This window comes from Bos javanicus, chromosome 9, assembly GCF_032452875.1.
Source record: "Bos javanicus breed banteng chromosome 9, ARS-OSU_banteng_1.0, whole genome shotgun sequence".
In the NCBI taxonomy this organism is placed as follows: Eukaryota; Metazoa; Chordata; class Mammalia; order Artiodactyla; family Bovidae; genus Bos; species Bos javanicus.
In genome coordinates, this window is record NC_083876.1 from 15,325,136 (window position 1) to 15,343,851 (window position 18,716).

Genomic DNA, 18,716 nt, shown 5'->3' on the forward strand with positions numbered 1-18,716 from the left:
GATTTGAATTTGTAATACCCCTGTTTATAGTGAGGTTGAGTATCTTTATTGCTGTATTTTAAAAATTTACTCATTGTTCATGCAGTATTAAAATATTGAGTGCCAACCTAGAGTTAATCCCTGTTCTGTTCACTTGTGGTGCTTGAGTAAACTAAAAAGGTAATCTATAAGTTTCTTTTTGTTTTTAGGTTAATTTGTGTATATTTCCTCTATTCTTAATTGCTCATGTCTTCTGCACATTTTGTTTTCTGTTGGAATGTTGGGGTTCTTTATATAGTCTGGGTAGTAAACCTTGGTTGAATTACATGTATTGAGCATACATCTTATGCTCATATATACATATGATATATGTATGTATATATATATACATATGCACATATATACATATATACATAAGATGTATATAAATTTATACATCTTATAAAATTATTGCTTATTTTTTAATGCATAGAATAATTTTATGAGCACATTTTAAAAACAGCGTTTTGGTTTTTTTTTCTTAATATCTTACAGTTTTTGTGATACATGAAATTTAGGTCTTATTGGTCTCTTGTAACTTTACCTGTTTTTTTTATTAATTACTGTTCATTTCTTTGGTTTTTATTATTAGCAGAGTGATAAGTTATCCAGGCTGGGGTAACAGAATTTGAAAATCTACTTTAGTGTATCTGTTTCTTATGTTTTCTTTACATTTAAAAAAAGGTTTTTAAAAAGACTTTATTAAATACTTCCGAATCTGATAGTGGGGTTATCCAGAATATAAAAAGAACTCATAAAACTCGGTAGCAAAACCTCCAAATAATTGAACCAAAAATAGACAAAGGACTTGAATAGACATTTTTTCCAAAGAAGGCCTACAAATGGACAACAGATACATGAAAAGGTGCTTAGCATCACTAATTACTAGGAAAATGTGAATGAAGCCACCATATCATCTGATGCCTTGTAGAATGATTATCATGAAACCATGGTAACCATGCATTGGAGTTGGGATTGTAAAACTGGTATAGCCCCTGTAGAAAACAGTATGGAGGTTCTTCAGGAGATTAAAAGTACAGCGATCTTATGATCTAGTAATTCTACTTACAGGAATATATTTAAAGGAAACAAAAACACTATGTTGAAGAGATATCTGTGCCCCCAATTCATAGCAGTGTTATTTATAATAGCCAAGACATGGAAACAATCTTAAGTGTCCATCAGTGGATAAAGATGTGGATATATATACAGTGGAATATTATTTAGACATGAAAAGAAATGCTACCATATGTGACAACGTGGGTGGACCCTGAGATCATTTTGCTTAGTGAAATAAGAATACTGTGTGATCCCACTTATATGTGTAATCTTTAAAAAAAAAAAGGTTTAAAACGAAACAACAAAAAATCCCAAACTCAGAAAAAAAAAGATCAGATGTGCAATTCTAGAGGTAGGGCAAGGGAGGTAGGGGACTTGGATGAGGGTGCTCCAAGGTCCAAACTTCCAGTTTTAGGTTAGGTAAGTACTGCGGTTGTAATGTAAAAAATTATGGATGGTTATAGTTAATAGTCCTCTATGACATAATTGTTGTTCAGTCGCTCAGTCTGTGTCCGACTCTGCGACCCCATGGACTGCAGCATACCAGGCTTCCCTGTCCTTCAGTATATCCTGGAGTTTGCTCAAACTCACATGCATTGAGTCAGTGATGCCATCCAGCCATCTCATCCTCTGTTGTCGTCTCCTCCTCCCGCCTTCAGTCTTTTCCAGCCTCAGGGTCTTTTCCAATGAGTCGGCTCTTCACATCAGGTGGCCAAAATATTGAAGCTTCAGCATCAGTCCTTAAAATGAATATTCAGGACTGATTTCCTTTAGGATTGCCTGGTTTGATCTCCTTGCTGTCCGAAGGGCTTTCAAGAGTCTTCTCTAGCACCACAATTTAAAAGTATCAGTTCTTTGGCTCTCAGCCTTTTTTATTGTCCAGTCCATCCGTACATGACTACTGGAAAAACCGTAGCTTTGACTAGATAGACCTTTGTTTGCAAAGTAATGTCTCTGCTTTTTAATACACTGTCTAGATTTGTCATAGCTTTTCTTCCAAGGAGCAGGTGTCTTTGAATTTCATGGCTGCAGTCACCATCTGCAGTGATTTTGGAGCCCCCCAAAATAAAAAGTCTGTCACTGTTTCCATTGTTTTCCCATCTATTTGCCATGAAGTGATAGGATCAGATGCCATGATCTTTGTTTTCTGAATATTGAGTTTTAAGCAAGCTTTTTCTCTCTCCTTTTACCTTCATCAAGAGGCTGTTTAATTCCTCTTCACAGTCTACCATAAAGGTGGTGTCATCTACATATCTGAGGTTATTGATATTTCTCCTGGCAGTCTTGATTCCAGCTTGTGCTTCATCCAGTCCGGTGTTTCTCATGATGTACTCTGCATAGAAGTTAAATAAGCAGGGTGACAATATATAGCCTTGATGTACCCCTTTGCCAATTTGGAACCGGTCCGTTGTTCCATGTCTGGTTCAAACTGTTGCTTTTTGACCTGCATACAGGTTTGTCCAGAGGCAGGTGAGGTGGTCTGGAAGAATTTTCCAGTTATTTGTGATCCACGCAGTCAAAGGCTTCAGCATAGTCAGTGAATCAGAAGTAGATATTTTTCTGGAACTCTCTTGCTTTTTCGATGATCCAGTGGATGTTAGCAATTTGATCTCTGGTTCCTCTGCCTTTTCTAAATCCAGCTTGTACATCTGAATGTTCTTGGTTCATGTACTGTTGAAGCCTGGCTTGAAGGATTTTGAGCATGACCTTGCTAGCATGTGGAATGAGTGCAATTGTGTGGTAGTTTGACTTATTTAGAAGTTAAAGTAAATCCTAAGAGTTCTCATCACAAGGAAAAAAACTTTCTTTGTTTTCTTCCTTCCCTTCCTTTTCTTTATTTCATCTGTATGAGATGATAGTTGTTAACTGAGCATATTATGGTAATTGACCGGCATACAGGTTATTTCACAGTATATTTAAGTCAAGTCATTATGCTGTACACCTTGAACTTACACAGTGTTGTTCAGTTATAACTCAGTGAAGCTGGACAGGAATGAACCTGGAGTCTGTCATGCAGAGGGAAGGAAGTCAGAAAAAGCAAAACATATCATATATAAACGCATATATGTGGAATATATATGCATTCCGCATATATTTATATATGTAGAATCTGGAAAAATGGTACTGCTGCTGCTGCTGCTAAGTCGCTTCAGTCGTGTCCAACTCTGTGCGACCCCATAGATGGCAGCCCACCAGGCTCCCCCGTCCCTGGGATTCTCCAGGCAAGAACACTGGAGTGGGTTGCCATTTCCTTCTCCAATGTGTGAAAGTGAAAGTGAAGTCGTCCAGTCATGTCCGACTCTTCGTGACCGCATGGACTGCAGCCCACCAGGCTCCTCCGTCCATTGGATTTTCCAGGCAAGAGTACTGGAGTGGGGTGCCATTGCCTTCTCTGGAAAAATGGTACAGATGAGCTTATTTCCAGAGCAGGAGTAGAGATGCGGACATGGTGAACAGAGGTGGACACGGTGGGGGGATTAGTTGGGAGAGTAGGATTGGCATGTATACATTACCATGCGTAAAATCCTGGCTTAAAGCATGGGAAACTCAGCTCAATGCTCTGTGATGACCTAGAGAGGTGGGATGGGGTGGGGAAGGGAGGTTTATGAGGGAGGGGGGATATATTTTACATACAGTTGATTCACCTCCTTGTACAGCAGAAGGTGACATAACATTGTAAAGCAATTATATTCCAATAAAAAATAAAACTGGGCAGGGAGGACTTTTTTTTCCTAACTATGCAAAAGGTTTACTTAATTTTTTTACTCGTTTTTTAAAGAGAAGTTTTAGGTTCTCAGCAAATTGAGAGAGGAAAGTACAGAGATTTGCCATATACCTCCCACCCCAACACATGCATAGCCTTCACCAATATCAACATCTCTTACCAGAGTGGTACGGCTGCTGCAATTGATAACCCTCCGTTGCCACATCATAGCCTTTCAAGAGTGCATAGTTTACACTATGGTTCACCCATAGACTGCACATTGTGTGGTGTAGTCTGTGAGTTGGGACAAGTGTATAATGACATGTACCATCTTTATTGTATCCCAGAGTATTTTCATTGCCGTAAAAATCTTCATTGTTCTACCTGTATGTTCATCCCTCCATCCCCCACACCCACCTCACCCTGGCAACTACTGAGCTTTTTACTGTCTCCATAGTTTTGCCTATTCACAGTGCCATTTAGGTGAAGTCATACAGTGGGTTTACTTTTCTGGGTTTTGTTTTGTTTTGTTTTCACTGAGTGATAGGCATTTAAGGTTGTTTCATCCTCCATGTCGTTTCATGACTTGGCAACTCCTTCTTTTTTTTCCCCCAAATAATATTTCATGGAATTCACCACAGTTTGTTCATCCACCTACCTACTGAAGGCTATCTTGGTTGCTTCCAAGTTTTGCCAGTTATGATGAAGCTGCTGTAAATATCTGGGTGCGGATTCAGTGTGGATATTAGTTTTTTGCTCCTGTGGGTAAATATCGAGGAGTGTAGTTGTGAACCATATGGTAACAGTGCATTTTGCCTTGTAAGAAACTAAACCTGTACTGTTCTGTATTCTCCCCAGCAGTGAATGAGTGTGCTTGTGCCGCACCCTCACCGCATTTGGTGTTAGGGTTCCCGATTTTGTCGATTTTAATGGATGGGTAGTGGTATCTCATTAGTTTGCATTTCCCTTATGACATATGATGTGAAGAATCTTTTCATATGCTCATTTGCCATGTCTGTATCTTCTTTGGTAAGATGTCTGTTAAGGTCTTTGACTTATTTTTTAATCAGGTTGTTTTTTTTAATCATTGAGTTTTATGTATATTTTGGATAAAGTCCTTTATCAGATTTGTTTTTTTTGCAGATATTTTCTCCCACTCTGTGGCCTGTTTTCTGGTTTTCTTGACAGAGCAAAAGTTTTTAACTGTAATGAAGTCCAGTTTATCAATTCTTTCTTTCGTGGATTATACCTTTGGTGTTTTAGCTAAAGAGTCATCTCCATACCAACTAGATTTTCTCCTGTGTTATCTTCTAGGAGTTTTGTAGTTGTATACTTTACACTTAGGTCTGTGATCCATTTTGAATTAGTTTTTTTTGCTTTAATTTTTGTGAGCGGCGTAAGGTCTGTGTCGAGATTCATTACTTTGCATGTGAACGTGCACCATTTTTCAAAAAGATTATCTTTTGCTCTATTGTGTTGGCCTTTCCAGCCTTGAAAAGCAACAATTGACTATATTTATGTGGCTCTGTTCTGGGCTCTGTATGCTTTTCCACTCATTTACTTGTTCTTCTGCAGATACTACTCTGACTTGATTACTGTGCCTTTATGAGTCTTTGAAGTCAGGTGGTGTCTGTGCTCCAGATTTGTTCTTAAACATTGTGATTGGGCTTCCCTGGTGACTCAGTGGTAAAGAATTCAGCTGTAATGCAGGAGATGCAGGTTTGATCCCTGGGTTGGGAAGATCCACGGAAGAAGAAAATGGCAACCCACTCCGGTATTCTTAGCTGGGAAATCCCATGGTTAGAGGAGCCTGGTGGGCTACAGTCGGAGTCACAAAAAGACTCGGACTAAACAAATATTGTGATGGCTATTCTGAATCTTTTTCCTTTCCATATAAACTTTAGAATCAGTTCCTTAACATTCATAAAATAACTTGCTAAAACTTGGACTGCAGTTGCATTGAATTTATCAAGTTAGAAAGGACTGACATCTTGACGGTATTGAATCTTCCCATCTGTGAACTCAAAGTATCTCTCCATTTATTTAGTTTTTCTTTGATTTCATCCATCAGAGTTTGTAGTTTCCCCTGTGTAGATTTTATATGTATTTTGTTAGCTTTATAGCTAAGTATTTCATGTTTTGGGTGCTAATGTCAGTGTTACTGTGTTTTTAATTTCACATTCACCTTGCTCATTATTGGTATATAGGAAAGTGTAATTTTTTGTATTAACCTTGCATCCTGCGGCTTTACTGTATTTGCTTTTTAGTTCCAAGAGGGTGTTGTGGTTTTTTTTTTTTTTTGAGTGATTTGGATTTTCTACCTAGATGATCATGTCATCTACAAAGTTTTATTTCTTTCTTCCCAATCTGTATCTGTAAATACAACACAGAAGATATATAATCAAATACCTTGTTTATATTATTTTCAGCAAACTATTACCTGCTACTGGAAATAAGAAAAATTGAAGTTTTAATTTTATCTTCACTTATTCCTTCTTGATAGTCTTTCTTTATATACATTCAGATTTCTAACCTACATCATTTTTCTTCCCTTTGAAAAACTTAAAAAAAAAATTTGCAAAACAGCAGCAAGTTCTCTGGATATTTGTCTAAGTCTTATTTTTCCTTTACTACCTGTAGAAGGGAATGGCAAACCATTCTGTTTTCTTGCCTGGAGAATCCCATGGTAGAGGAGCCTGGTTAGGTTGGCACAGAGTCGGACATGACTGAAGCGACTTAACACACTGAAAAATAATATCACAGGGTACAGAGACCCAGAGGCCCCCCGCCCCGTACTTTATACTGTTTCACTCTCCTGTCTTGTTTGCATAATTTCCGAGGAGAATTCAGTTACAGTTCTTACCTTTGGTCCTTTTTAGGTAGTGTGTGTGTGTGTGTGTGGCTGGTGTGTGTGTGTGTGTGTGTGTGTGTGTGTATGTGTGTGTGGTTGGTGGTTGGTGTGTATGTGTGTGTGTGGTTGGTGGTTGGTGTGTGTGTGTGGTTGGTGGTTGGTGTGTGTGTGTGTGTGGGGTTGGTGGGGGTGTGTGTGGGGTGTGTGTGTGTGTGTGTGTGTGTGTGTGTGTGTGTGGGGGGGGGTGTTCCCCGCCCCACCCCCGGGCGTCTTTCAGCATCACCCGCCCACCCCTCCCCCATCCTATCTCTGCCTGTGGTTTGCAAATGATACGCCTGTGTCGACTAAAAAGATGCACAATGTGAGAGCTGTGAGTTAAGTTTTGTTTGAGGCTAAATGAGGACTGCAGCCTGGGAGACAGCACCTCAGATAGCTCTGAGAGACTGATCCAAAGCGGTAATGGGGGATGGTCAGTGTATAAGATTTTGCTGAAAAGGGAGTTCAGCGCAATCAAGTGCTTATTTTACGAAAGGTTTTCTGCTAGTCACAAGGAGCTGATGTCACCATGAAGGGGATTTAGTGCTTTTCTAGATATGAGGAGAGATGCAAGGATTTGGATCGTGAAGTCAGTTCCTGAGAATACCTGATTGTCTGAAGATCTGTTACACCAGGTTCCCTGGAGCACAGAGTTCCTCACTCTCCACCCTGGTGGGTTCTCCTCGGTGGTGCTGAAGGTCAGCAGCCACAGCAGCACAGGGGTCAGTCTCTGCAGAGGCAGGTGGCAAAGGCCCTTGTTGTTCAGTTGCTGGCAGATGTTCTTGGCAAGTGCCAATATGTAGCTGACACCTTGGTGTAGTTTTTTAGATTTATTCTGCCTCAGAACTTCCTGGATCTGTGGTTTGTTGTCTGATGTTAATTTGGGGAAATTCTCACTCTTTTGTTGTTTCAAATATTTTTCCTGTTCCTTTCTTTATTCTCCTTCTAGTATTTCTATTAAACATAGGATACACCTTTTGTACTTCTCCCACAACCCTTGGGCGTTGTTTCTTTTTTTGCCCCCCTTCAGTCAGTTCTCTTTGGTTTCCCTGATTGCTCAATTGGTAAAGAATCCTCCTGCAAATGCAGGAGACCCCGGTTTGATTCCTGGGTCGGGAAGATCCACTGGAGAAGGAAATGGCAACCCACTCCATTATTCTTAGGCTTCCCTTGTGGCTGAGCTGATAAAGAATCTGCCTGCAATGCGGGAGACCTGGGTTTGATCCCTGGGTTGGGAAGATCCCCTGGAGAAGGGAAAGGCTACCCACTCCAGTATTCTGGCCTGGAGAGTTCCATGGACTGTGTAGTCCATGGGGTCACAAAGAGTCGGACACGACTGAGCAGCTTTCACTTTCCCTTTCACTGATATACTCAAGTTCAGAGATTCTTTCCTTAGCTGTGTCCAATCTACTATTAAGCTCATCAGAGGTTACATATTTTTATTTCTAGCATTAATTTTTGGTTCTTAGGATTTTCACCTCTGCTTACATTGCAGAGGTGTTAATTTGTTAATTAACTGTCTGCTGTACTGTCTGCTTTAACCATTTAGAGCCCTTAGCAGAGTAATCACAGTTGTTTAAATTCCCAGCTTGATAATTCCAACATCCATGCCATGTCTGCCTTGATGCTTGTTTATCACATCAAATTGTGTTTTTTGCCTTTTAGTATGTCTTAATAATTTTTTTCCTGATACCTGGACATGATATTCTGGGTAAAAGGAACTACAGGTTTTCGGGTAAGAGGAAGCATTCTACAGTCCTGGGATTGGGTCTGATCTTCAGTTCCATGAGCCTAGGCCTCTAAACTGTGAACTTTACACGTGTTTCTGTGTTTTTCTCTGCTTTTAGGTGGGATGGGATGGCTAGAATGGGCTGGTGTTTGGTATCTCCCTTCTCCCAGTAGGAGTTGTGTCAGTTTAATATAACTTTTGTAGGTTAGGCTCTTTCTTACTCCTGAGGCCTTGTTAAGAACAGAGTCCTCTCTTGCATTTCAAAATGGTTCCTTTTTCCCTTTCCCAGATGGAAGGGGAGGGTGGGGTGGGGTTGGATTTTTCTCCAGTGTTTACTGGGAGAACCTGGTCACGCTCCTGAAGGTGAGACTCACGAGAGTGGGACCCCCTCTTATGACTGGGTGCCTCTGGAGTTTTAATCCTCAGACATGTAAATACTGAACCTCCAACAGTTCGTCAATTTACAGTTGAGACTTTCCTACCAAGGTACTGTGGTAGTTGTAAGATTAGTAGAAAGAATTTTCGTTTGCCCTTAACTTATTTCTCCAAGTATTGATATTTACCATCATTGCTTTATTGTATTCTCTCTCTAACTGTATATGTTTATATATGCTTACTTTTTTTCCCCTGAACTATTTGAAAATAAATTTCAGGCACACTGCTCATTACCCCAACTTACTTCATTGTCCTGCCTCTTCTTCATGTTTTTTGAACTATAGATCCTCTTAAATTACTACAGTGTAGTTATCAAAATCAGAAAATTAACACTAATATAATACTATTGTCTAATCTACAGACTTTATTTCAATTTTTACTAGTTTTGACCTAAAGTGTTCTTTTAGGAAAAAGAAAAATTCTGATTCTGGGTCCAATTTAGGATCACTTACTGCATTTATTAGTCATGTTTCTTCTGTCTTTTTTAATCTGGAAGAGTATTCCAGTCTTTGTCTCTCTGTACATTGACATGTTTAACAGATGTGTGTGTGCACTCAGTCTCTCAGTCATGTCCCACTCTTTGCAACCTCCATCAGGCTCCTCTCTCCATGGGATTCTCCAGACAACACTACTGGAGTGAGTAGCCATTCCTTTCTCCAGGGAATTTTCCCAACCCAGGGATCAAACCCGGGTCTCCTGCATTGCAGGCAGATTCTTCTGAACAGTTTGCCATTTCTGCTCCAGGGGGATCTTCCTGACCCAGGGATGGAACTTGCATCCTGCATCGGCAGGAGGATTTTTTGCCACTACACCACCTGGGAAGCCATAAACTTGACAGTTATTTTGTACTTTGAGTTTGTCTGATGCTTCCTAATGATTAGGTTTAGGTTATGCATTTTTATAAGTAATTTCGCAGTAATGAGCTTCTGTCCTATTTACTGGTGAAATTATCTTTGATGACTTAGTTAAGATGGTTTTTGCCAGGTTTCTCCACTGAAAGGTACTATATTCTCCTTTGTAATTAATATCCTGTGGGGAAGTACTTTGAGACAATATAACAACATATTTCTTACCAGATTTCACCCTTAGAATTAGCTTCTTTCCATTTATTAGCTTCAGCATTCCTGGATGATGTATGCTTTAATCAGTTTTTATTATAATGGTTCCCAAATTATGATTTTCCAGTTGTATCCTTATTATATATTTGTTAATTCACATTCTACTAAATACTTGTTCTTTAAAAAAAAAAAAAACATCAGATTTTCTTCTTACCTTCAGATGCCTTGTGCCTGCAGTTTTTTAGCTCTGGGGCTGTGTACATGAGGGGTTTGCTTCTTGTTTGCTTTCCTCACCTCTTGCAGACGTTTTCTGCCCTCGCCATGCTGTGCCAGCTAGGACCTTCGCTACATAGTTATAGAACTGTTCATGCTGCTTAAGGCGAGAAGGTACAGTGCTTTCCAAAGGGTTTTGTGCAGTAGTTACTCTTTTCTTTTATTCCTTCTGTACTTAGTTTGCTGAGTTTTTATTTTGTGAATCACATTCATGATTTTCAAATGTGAACTCGCTTTTAGAATAAACGGTACTTAGTTGTAATATATTATTATCGCTGTATTTGATTTACTGTTATCTTATTTAGAGTTAGATATCTATCTTCATGAGAGCATGTTCTCATGGCATTTTCCTTCCTTAAATGTTATTATCAGGTTTGGGATAGTCTTCTGACTTAATAAATGAGCTGCAAAATGTTCCTTTTTAAAAATTTTATTCTTCTGGAAAAGTCTAGATCTATTTGTTGGTATTTTTTAAAAGCTTGAAAGAAATTATGGGAGAAGCCTTCTGTGTCTGAATTTTTCTTTTCAGAAAGATTTGTAATAATTCAATTATCTTTTATTGATAGCAATATTCAAAAATTTTTCTTTTGTCAGTTTGGTAATATTTGTGCCCTCACAGGTGTTTGTTTTTTCCTGTAGACAAACTAAATCAGTTCCTATGCATCCATCAGACTTTCATCTTTCATCAGTTAGGTACATCAGTCATCTGCTGTTATCTTCTTTCTGGGTTCTTTCTGTTCTTACAGGTTTCTGATTTTCCCCTTTCGTTTCATTACTGTCATTTTAGTGGAGGTGCATGGAGAAAAATGCAGTATTTAATTTATGTTGCTTAATGGGGAACTCTCTTTAGCCTTTGTATTTCCTTTAACTTTATAAATAGAATACAGTGGATGTCATTTTCCACTCTGATCATTATGAGTGTCAACCATAACAGGACAGCAAAAAGAGCTGATACTCTCAAGGATTTCTGAGGGTTCAAAGTTCTTTTCCTTAGTGCAAGCTGCTCTAAAATTTATATTTTTAGAATTTGCTTGTTTTTTATCATTAATTTTGTTCTAATTGGCAATCATCACTTTCATCAGGTTATTTTTCTCTCACTAATTTATAGGTTCTAGTCTGCTGTCAATTAGGAAATGATATGATTAGACTTGTTAGAATTGTGTGTACAGAACCCTGTTTCCTTTAGGGTGTACACAATGTAAAAACCTCTTGGTTTTTCACTTAGTGGCCTTTATGGTAACTTGTGTGGCTTTGAGTGATAGATACTGGTTGCTGCATTTAGGAGCCTTTATAGACTAGTAATCATCAGAGTTTATTTCGTTCTTCATAACCCTTTTTTTTAAAAAAAACCACAGGTTTATTTTACATTTGGTTTCTGAATATTTTGGAGGGATAATTTTAGATTTATAGAGAAGTTTCAAAGATGTTATAGTTGCTTTGTACTGTTTACCCATCTTCCCCTAATGTTGCCGACTTAGATAATCATATGTTTGTAAATACTAGGAAATTAACAAGGGCATAAACTACAGACTTGACTTGAATTTCACTAGTTATTTCAGTAATGTCTTTTTTCTTTTGTACGATCCAGTCCAGGACTCCACATTGCATTTGGTTGGCGTGTCACCTTTGTCTCTTCTGATCATGTCGATTTCTTTAATCTTCTTTTTTCATAACCTTAACAGTTTTAAACTGTCCTGGTCAGGATTTCCTAAAATGTTCCTCAGTTTGGGTTTATCTGATGTGTTCTCATGACGAAACTGACATGGGTTTTGGGGAAGAAAACAGAGAGCTGAAGTCACATTTTCATCACATCGTATTAAACGTGCTATGAATGTTGTTGTTGAGTCCCTAAGTCATGTCCAACTCTTTGCAACCCCATGAAATGCAGCATGCCAGGCTTCCCTGTCCTTCACCATCTCCCGAAGTTTGCTCAAACTCACATACATTGAGTCTGTGATGCTATCCAACCATCTCACCCTCTGTTGCCCCTTTTTCCTTTTGCTTTCAATCTTTTCTAACATAAAGGTCTTTTTCAATGAGTCGGCCTTCACCTGAGGTGGCCAAAATATTGGAGCTTCAGTTTCAACATCAGTTCTTCCAGTGAATATTCAGGTTGGTGTCCTTTAGGGTTGACCGGTTTGATCTGGCAATCCAAGGGGCTCTCAAAAGTCTTCCAGTACACAATTCAGAAGCCCAAAGTCTTAGGCACTCAGCCTTCTTTATGGTCCAACTCTTACATCCATTCATGATTACTGGAGAAACCACGGCTTTGACTATACGGACCTTTGTTGGCAAAGTGATGTCTCTTCTTTTTAATCCGTTGTCTAGGTTTGTCATAGGTTACCTTTCAGGGAGAAAGCGTCTTTTAATTTCACGGGTGCAGTCATCATCTGCAGTGATTTTGGAGCCCAAGATGATAAAGTCTGCCACTGTTTCCACGTTTTCCCCTTCTGGTTGCCGTGAAGTGGTGGGACTGAATGTTGAGTTTTAAGCCAGCTTTTTCACTCTCTTTCACCCTAATCAAGAGGTTCTTTAGTTTATCTTTGATTTTTACCATTAGAATGGTATTATCTGCATATCTGAGGTTATTGATACTTCACTCAGCAACGTTGATTCCAGCTTGTAATTCATCCCACCTGGCATTTTGCATGATGTATCCTGTATATAAGTTAAATAAGCAGGGTAACAATATACAGTCTTGACATACTCCTTTGTCAATTTTGAACCAGTCTGTTGTTCCATGTCTGGTTTTGACTTGCTTCTTGACCTGCATGCAAGTTTCTCAGAAGGCAGGTAAGGTGGTCTGGTACTCCAATCTCTTTTAAGAATTTTTCACAGTTTGTTGTGATCCACCCAGTCAAAGCTTTATATTTAATGAAACAGAAGTAGGTGTTTCTGTGGGATTCCCTTGCTTTCTCTATAATCCAACAAATGTTGCCAGTTTGATTTCTGGTTCCTCTGCTTTTTGTAAGCTCAGCTTGTATATCTGAAAATTTCTCAGTTCACGTATTGTTGAAGCCTAGCTTGAAGAATATTGAACATTACCTTGCTAGCATGTGAAATGACTGCTGCTGCTGCTGCTAAGTCACTTCCATTGTGTCCAACTCTGTGCGACCCCATAGACAGCAGCCCACCAGGCTTCCCTGTCCCTGGGATTCTCCAGGCAAGAACACTGGAGTGGGTTGCCATTTCCTTCTCCAATGTATGAAAGTGAAAAGTGAAAGTGAAGTCACTCAGTCATGTCCGACTCTGTGCAACCCCATGGACTGCCGCCTACCAGGCTTCTCCGTCCGTGGGATTTTCTAGGCAAGAGTACTGGAGTGGGGTGCCATTGCCTTCTCCGGAAATGAGTGCAGCTGTATGGTAGTTTGAACATTCTTTGGCATTGCCTTTCTTTGGGATTAGAATGAAAACTGACCTTTTCCAGTACTGTGGACATTGCTGAGTTTTCCGTATTTGCTGGCATGTTGAGTGGAGGACTTAATCAGCATCATTTTTAAGGATTTATAATAGCTCAGTTGGAATTCCATCACCTCCACTAGCTTTGTTCATAGTGATGCTTCCTAAGGCCCACTTGACTTTGCATTCCAGGAGGTCTGGCTCTAGGTAAGTAAGCACACCATCACAGTAATCTGGATCATTAAGACTTTTTTGTACAATTCTTCAATGTATACTTGCCACCTCTTCTTAGTCTCTTCTCCTTCTATTAGGTCCTTACCGTTTCTGTCCTTTATCATGCCCATCTTTGCATGAAATGTTTCCTTGGTATCTCCAATTTTCTTGAAGAGATCTCTAGTCTCCCATTCTTTTGTTTCCCTCTATTTCTTTACATTGTTCATTTAAGAAGACTTTCTTCTCTCTCCTTGCTATTCTCTATGCGTGTTGTTGGATATATTTTTCCCTTTCTCCCTTGCCTTTTGCTTGTTCTCTTTTCTCAGCTATTTGTAAAGTCTCCTCAGACAACCACTTTGCCCTCTTGCTTTCCTTTTCTTGGGGATGGTTTTGGTCACTGCCTCCTGTACAGTGTTATGAACCTCCATCCATAGTTCTTCAGACACTCTTTCCACCAGATCTAATCACTTGAATCTATTCATCACCTCCACTGTATAATCATAAGGGATTTGATTTAAGTTATACCTGAAAGGCCTAGTGGTTTTCTTTATTTTCTTCAATTTAAGCCTGAATTTTGCAATAAGGAGTTCACTTGGACTCTTTTCTGCTAAGGCATTCTTGTCCACAGTAGTAGATACAGTGGTCATCTGAATTAAATGCCTGTTCCCGTCCATTTTAGTTCACTGATACCTAAAATGTTGATGTTCACTCTTGCTGCCTCTGCTTGGCCACGTCCAATTTACCTTGATTCATGGTCCTAAGATTCCAGGTTCCGATGCAGTATTCTTTACATCATCGGATTTTATTTTCACCCCGAGGCATATGCACAACTGTGTGTCATTTCCATTTGGCCCATCCTCTGTTCTTTCTGGAGCTATTTCTGTGCTATCTCCCAGTAGCATATTGAGCACTTTCTGACCTGGGGGGCTTATCTCCAGGTGTCATATCTTTTTTGCCTTTTCATACTGTTCGTGGGGTTTTCAAGGCAAGAATATTGAAGTGATTTGTCATTCCCTCCTCCAGTGGAAGTCGTTTTTTCAGAACTCTCCATGGTGACCTGTTCATCTTGGGTGGCCCTGCACAGCATGGTTCATAGCTTCATTGAGTTATGCAAGTGCCTTCACCACGACAAGGCTATGATCCATGAAGGGAATGCTATGAATAAAACATCACTTTTGATGTTAACTTTGATGTTCACTTGATGCAGGTAGTGATTATCAGATTTCTTACTGTTAGTCACCTTTTCCTGTAGTTGACTCATTGGAAGTCAATTACAAGTTCTGTCTCTTAAAGGCAGGGGTTTGTATATGTATTATTTGGAATTCTGTAAGGAAGATGGGTCCCTTCTCCCCATTTATTTATTCAGTTATTTATATAATGAATATTTTATTAGGGGGATTATAATTCAGTACTGTTATCATTTATTTTTGTGAAAATTGTTCCACTTTTGGTGATTGGGAATTTCTTTTAGGTTGTTCTTGAATCCTTTTGAAATTTCCCATCCTTTTTTTTTTGTTTAATTTATTTATTTTAATTGGAGGCTAATTACTTTACACCATCCTTTTTTTTTTTTTTAAACACCTTCTTGCTTTCTGGCCCTACAGAATACTCCAGACTTACCTTGTATTTTTCCTGCTTCATCCTAGAATCAGTCATTTCTCTAGGGAGCTCTGGCTCCTTGTATTGGAGAATGGTATTCAGAAAATAAAATCTGGTTGTAAGCGTGCTTGTTGCTACTAGGATATCACTTGTAGGTGTCTGTATTTGTTTCTGTATCTATTCATCTGTATGTGTATCAAATAAATATAAGTTCATACTGATACTTCTTACTCTAACTTAGCACCACTAGAATGAACAGTTCATTCTAGCTCTCCTCTCTTGCTAATTTATAACTTCTTTTTCTGAAAGAAAAACCTTGCTCCTATTATCTGCTATTTATTTATGTATATTATACATGTAAAGAGGTTTCAGATTTGCTCATGATGACTTCTTTCCACCTACTTCATAATATTTTTGGTTGTAAACTCATATTTTTTGAATTTTTTTGAGACATTGACATTTTAGTTTTTTTAGAGAAGATTTATATTTGATTCTGCTAGTCATTTAGAGGTTTTGGTACTTATGTTTTAGCCTTTACAGTTTTTTACTGTGGGAAAATATACACAACATAAAATTTATTGTTTTAACTGTTTATAAATATACAAATGTAAATTGGCATTAAGTACATTCATAACATTATGTAACTATCACCACTATCCATTTCTAGAACTTTCACATCATCCCAGACAAAAGCTCAGTACCCATTAAAAAATAACTCTACATTCTCCTCTCCCTTCAGCCCCTGGAAACCTCTATTCTACTTGCTCTCAGGATTTGCCTATTTTTAGATATATCATATAAATGGAATAATGCAGTAATTGTCCTTCTGTGTCTGGCATGAGTAAAATGAAAGTGAAAATTGCTGTTGTGTCTCTTTGTGATCCCATGGACTTGTAGCTTGCCAGGCTCCTCTGTCCATGGAGTTCTCCAGGCACAAATACTGGAGTGGGTAGCCGTTCCCTTCTCCAGGGGATCTTCCCAACCCAGGGATCGAACCTAGGTTTCCTGCATTGCAGGCGTATTCTTTACCAGTTGAGCTACCAGGGAAGCCCCATGAGTTAAAATGGGTAAAGCATTTTACTCCTGTTTTCAAGGTTCATCCATGTTGTAGTATGTTAGAGTTCGTTTCTTTATAATTCAAAAAATAAGGCAGAAAATAATCCTCTGTATGTGTATTTGTGAACACAGCACATTTTGTTTATCTGTTCATCTGCTGATGGACATTTGGGTTGTGTCCACCTTCTGACTTCTGTGAATAATGCTGCTGTGAACTTTGGTGTACAAGTTTCAGAGTCCATGCTCTCAGTTGTTTCTGGGTATATTTCTAGAAGTAGGATCACTGATCATAGAGTAGTTCTATGTTTAACTTTCTGAAGAACTGCCAAGCATTTTCCACAATGGCTGTACCATTTTCTATTCCCACAGGTAATGCATAAGAGTTCCAGTTTCTCCACATCCTGACCAACACTTACTGTTTTCCATTAAAAAAAAGAGCTGTCCTAACAAATGTGAAATAGTATCTCATTATATTTTTGCTTTGCACGTCCCTAACATCTTTGTGATATTGTGCATCTTTTCCATTTTAATTATGGACTCTTCTGGGCCATGTAGGTGATGAAAATTCTGGTCCCAAACCTGAGTAACTGTGAGCTCATGTTGAGGTATTCCCTAAACATGAAGCGGAGGTATTCTTTATTTGTCTTTGCATGAATGCATAGTCTCTCAGTCGTGTCCAACTCTTTATGACCCTTTGGACTGTAGCCCGCCAGGCTTCTCTGTCCATGGGCTTTCCCAGGGAAGAATACTGGAGTGGGTTGCCATTTTCTTCCTCTAGGGGATCTTCCCGACCCAGGGATCAAACACTTGTCGCCTGCATTGCTGGTGGATTCTTTATAAGTGCTGAGCCATCAGGGAAGCCCTGTTTGTCTTCAGTTCAATCCCGGAACCCAGAACCAACAGCATGATATTGTAATTATCAATGCCCCCCCATCCCCCACTGCCGTCTCTTTCTTCAGTAAGTTTTTTTTCCGCACTAGTTCAGCCAGTTGGATTGTTGCCCTTCTGGTCTTCAGTCTGACCTTTCATCTTGCTGGGCCCCCCAGAAGTGATCTTCCTAAGCTCTAGGCCTCAGGTTTTTGTTACGTGGCTCCAAAATAAATGCCACCTTCAGAACTTCATTTATTTCTCAGGTTCCCACTTTCTAGTTGTTTATGGCTTCAGGATATTTCAGGCATGCATTTATATGATTTTAATCTCATAGTTAAGCATGTTTGGTGTTCTGATTTGGAGAGGTTTTTTGAACATTGAGCTCTCCCTGATGCTAACCCAAAAAACCTTGGTTTGTTTCTTTTCTGTTAAAATGCAGAGACGGTTGGCTGAGGTAGTAAAAAGGCTGGTGGTCTGGATTTAGTTCTCATTAATAAGGCAAGCAAATTGTTACTAATTTCTAGAACCAGTGATCAAATATGGAGATACAGGGTTGATTTTTATGTATTTCATACATATTTATGTCTTCCTGTCCACATTTTTTATTATATTTTACTGAATTTGAGCTTTTTTCTGTAGCGCATTCACACATATGGACAAGTGTATAAACAGATTTTAATGTGTTCTTTTTCTCTTAGAGGCAGTAGGCAAAAAGCAAACAAAAGAAAATCTTGACTAAGCAAAGAATTTGGCAAATGCTCAATTTTATTTTATATTGAATAGCTCTATTAATGAATATTTATCTGAGTTTGTTTTTATTTCAGCTTTGGCTAGATCAGAATCTAAAAGAGATGGAGGTTTTAAAAATAATTGGAGCTTTGATCATGGAGAAGAAAGTGAAGGAGATACAGATAAAGAGTAAGAATTCTTTTTACCCCCTCAGATATTTTATAAGAATGAAACTTTCATTAGAAAAACAATTTATATTCCATGGAAATATTTTTAAGAGTATGATATTCTTAAGAAAACATTGACTTACAATAGCATTAAGGAAAGAAAAAGCAATTGTTTTATTGGTAAATAATTATGTGGTTATATTTCTTCATCTTTTGCAATGTATAAATATGTACATATTATATGTACATGTAATCTTATGATTAAAAGTTGACCATATTGTGGATTTCCTATTAAAGACATTATTTTTTTTTTTAATATGGCACTCTGTTCAGGTAGTGATAAGAAAAGCCACCATTTACCAGGAGTGAATGAACGCAGATTACGATTCCTGAAGTTTGTAAGAAAGTTTAGTGTCTGTCTTTGCAGTTGAAACTCTCCCCAACCCCCAACCCCATCCCCAACCATGTTCATCATAGATTGCTACCAGAGAAAGCAGAAACCCTATAAATGCTAAACACA

General features: G+C 38.7%; 1 protein-coding gene across 9 annotated transcripts in view; it reads left to right on the plus strand.

Annotated features, from left to right (window-relative positions):
• SENP6 (SUMO specific peptidase 6) overlaps positions 1-18,716 on the plus strand; it is a 143,290-nt gene that overhangs the window by 15,694 nt on the left and 108,880 nt on the right. For 5 of the 9 annotated variants that reach the window (XR_009738381.1, XM_061427243.1, XM_061427251.1 and 2 more), the window contains exon 2: positions 18,125-18,218. The exons of 1 other annotated variant lie outside the window; for it this stretch is intronic. Coding sequence is in view for 4 of the 8 variants with exons in the window: in XM_061427243.1 (XP_061283227.1) it covers positions 18,125-18,218 (94 nt within the window). In the remaining 4 variants the exon portion in view is untranslated. Of the gene's footprint in view, positions 1-18,124; positions 18,219-18,529; positions 18,595-18,716 lie in introns of those variants that run through there. 3 more of the 9 variants (XM_061427249.1, XM_061427247.1, XM_061427248.1) reach the window with 3 other exon arrangements.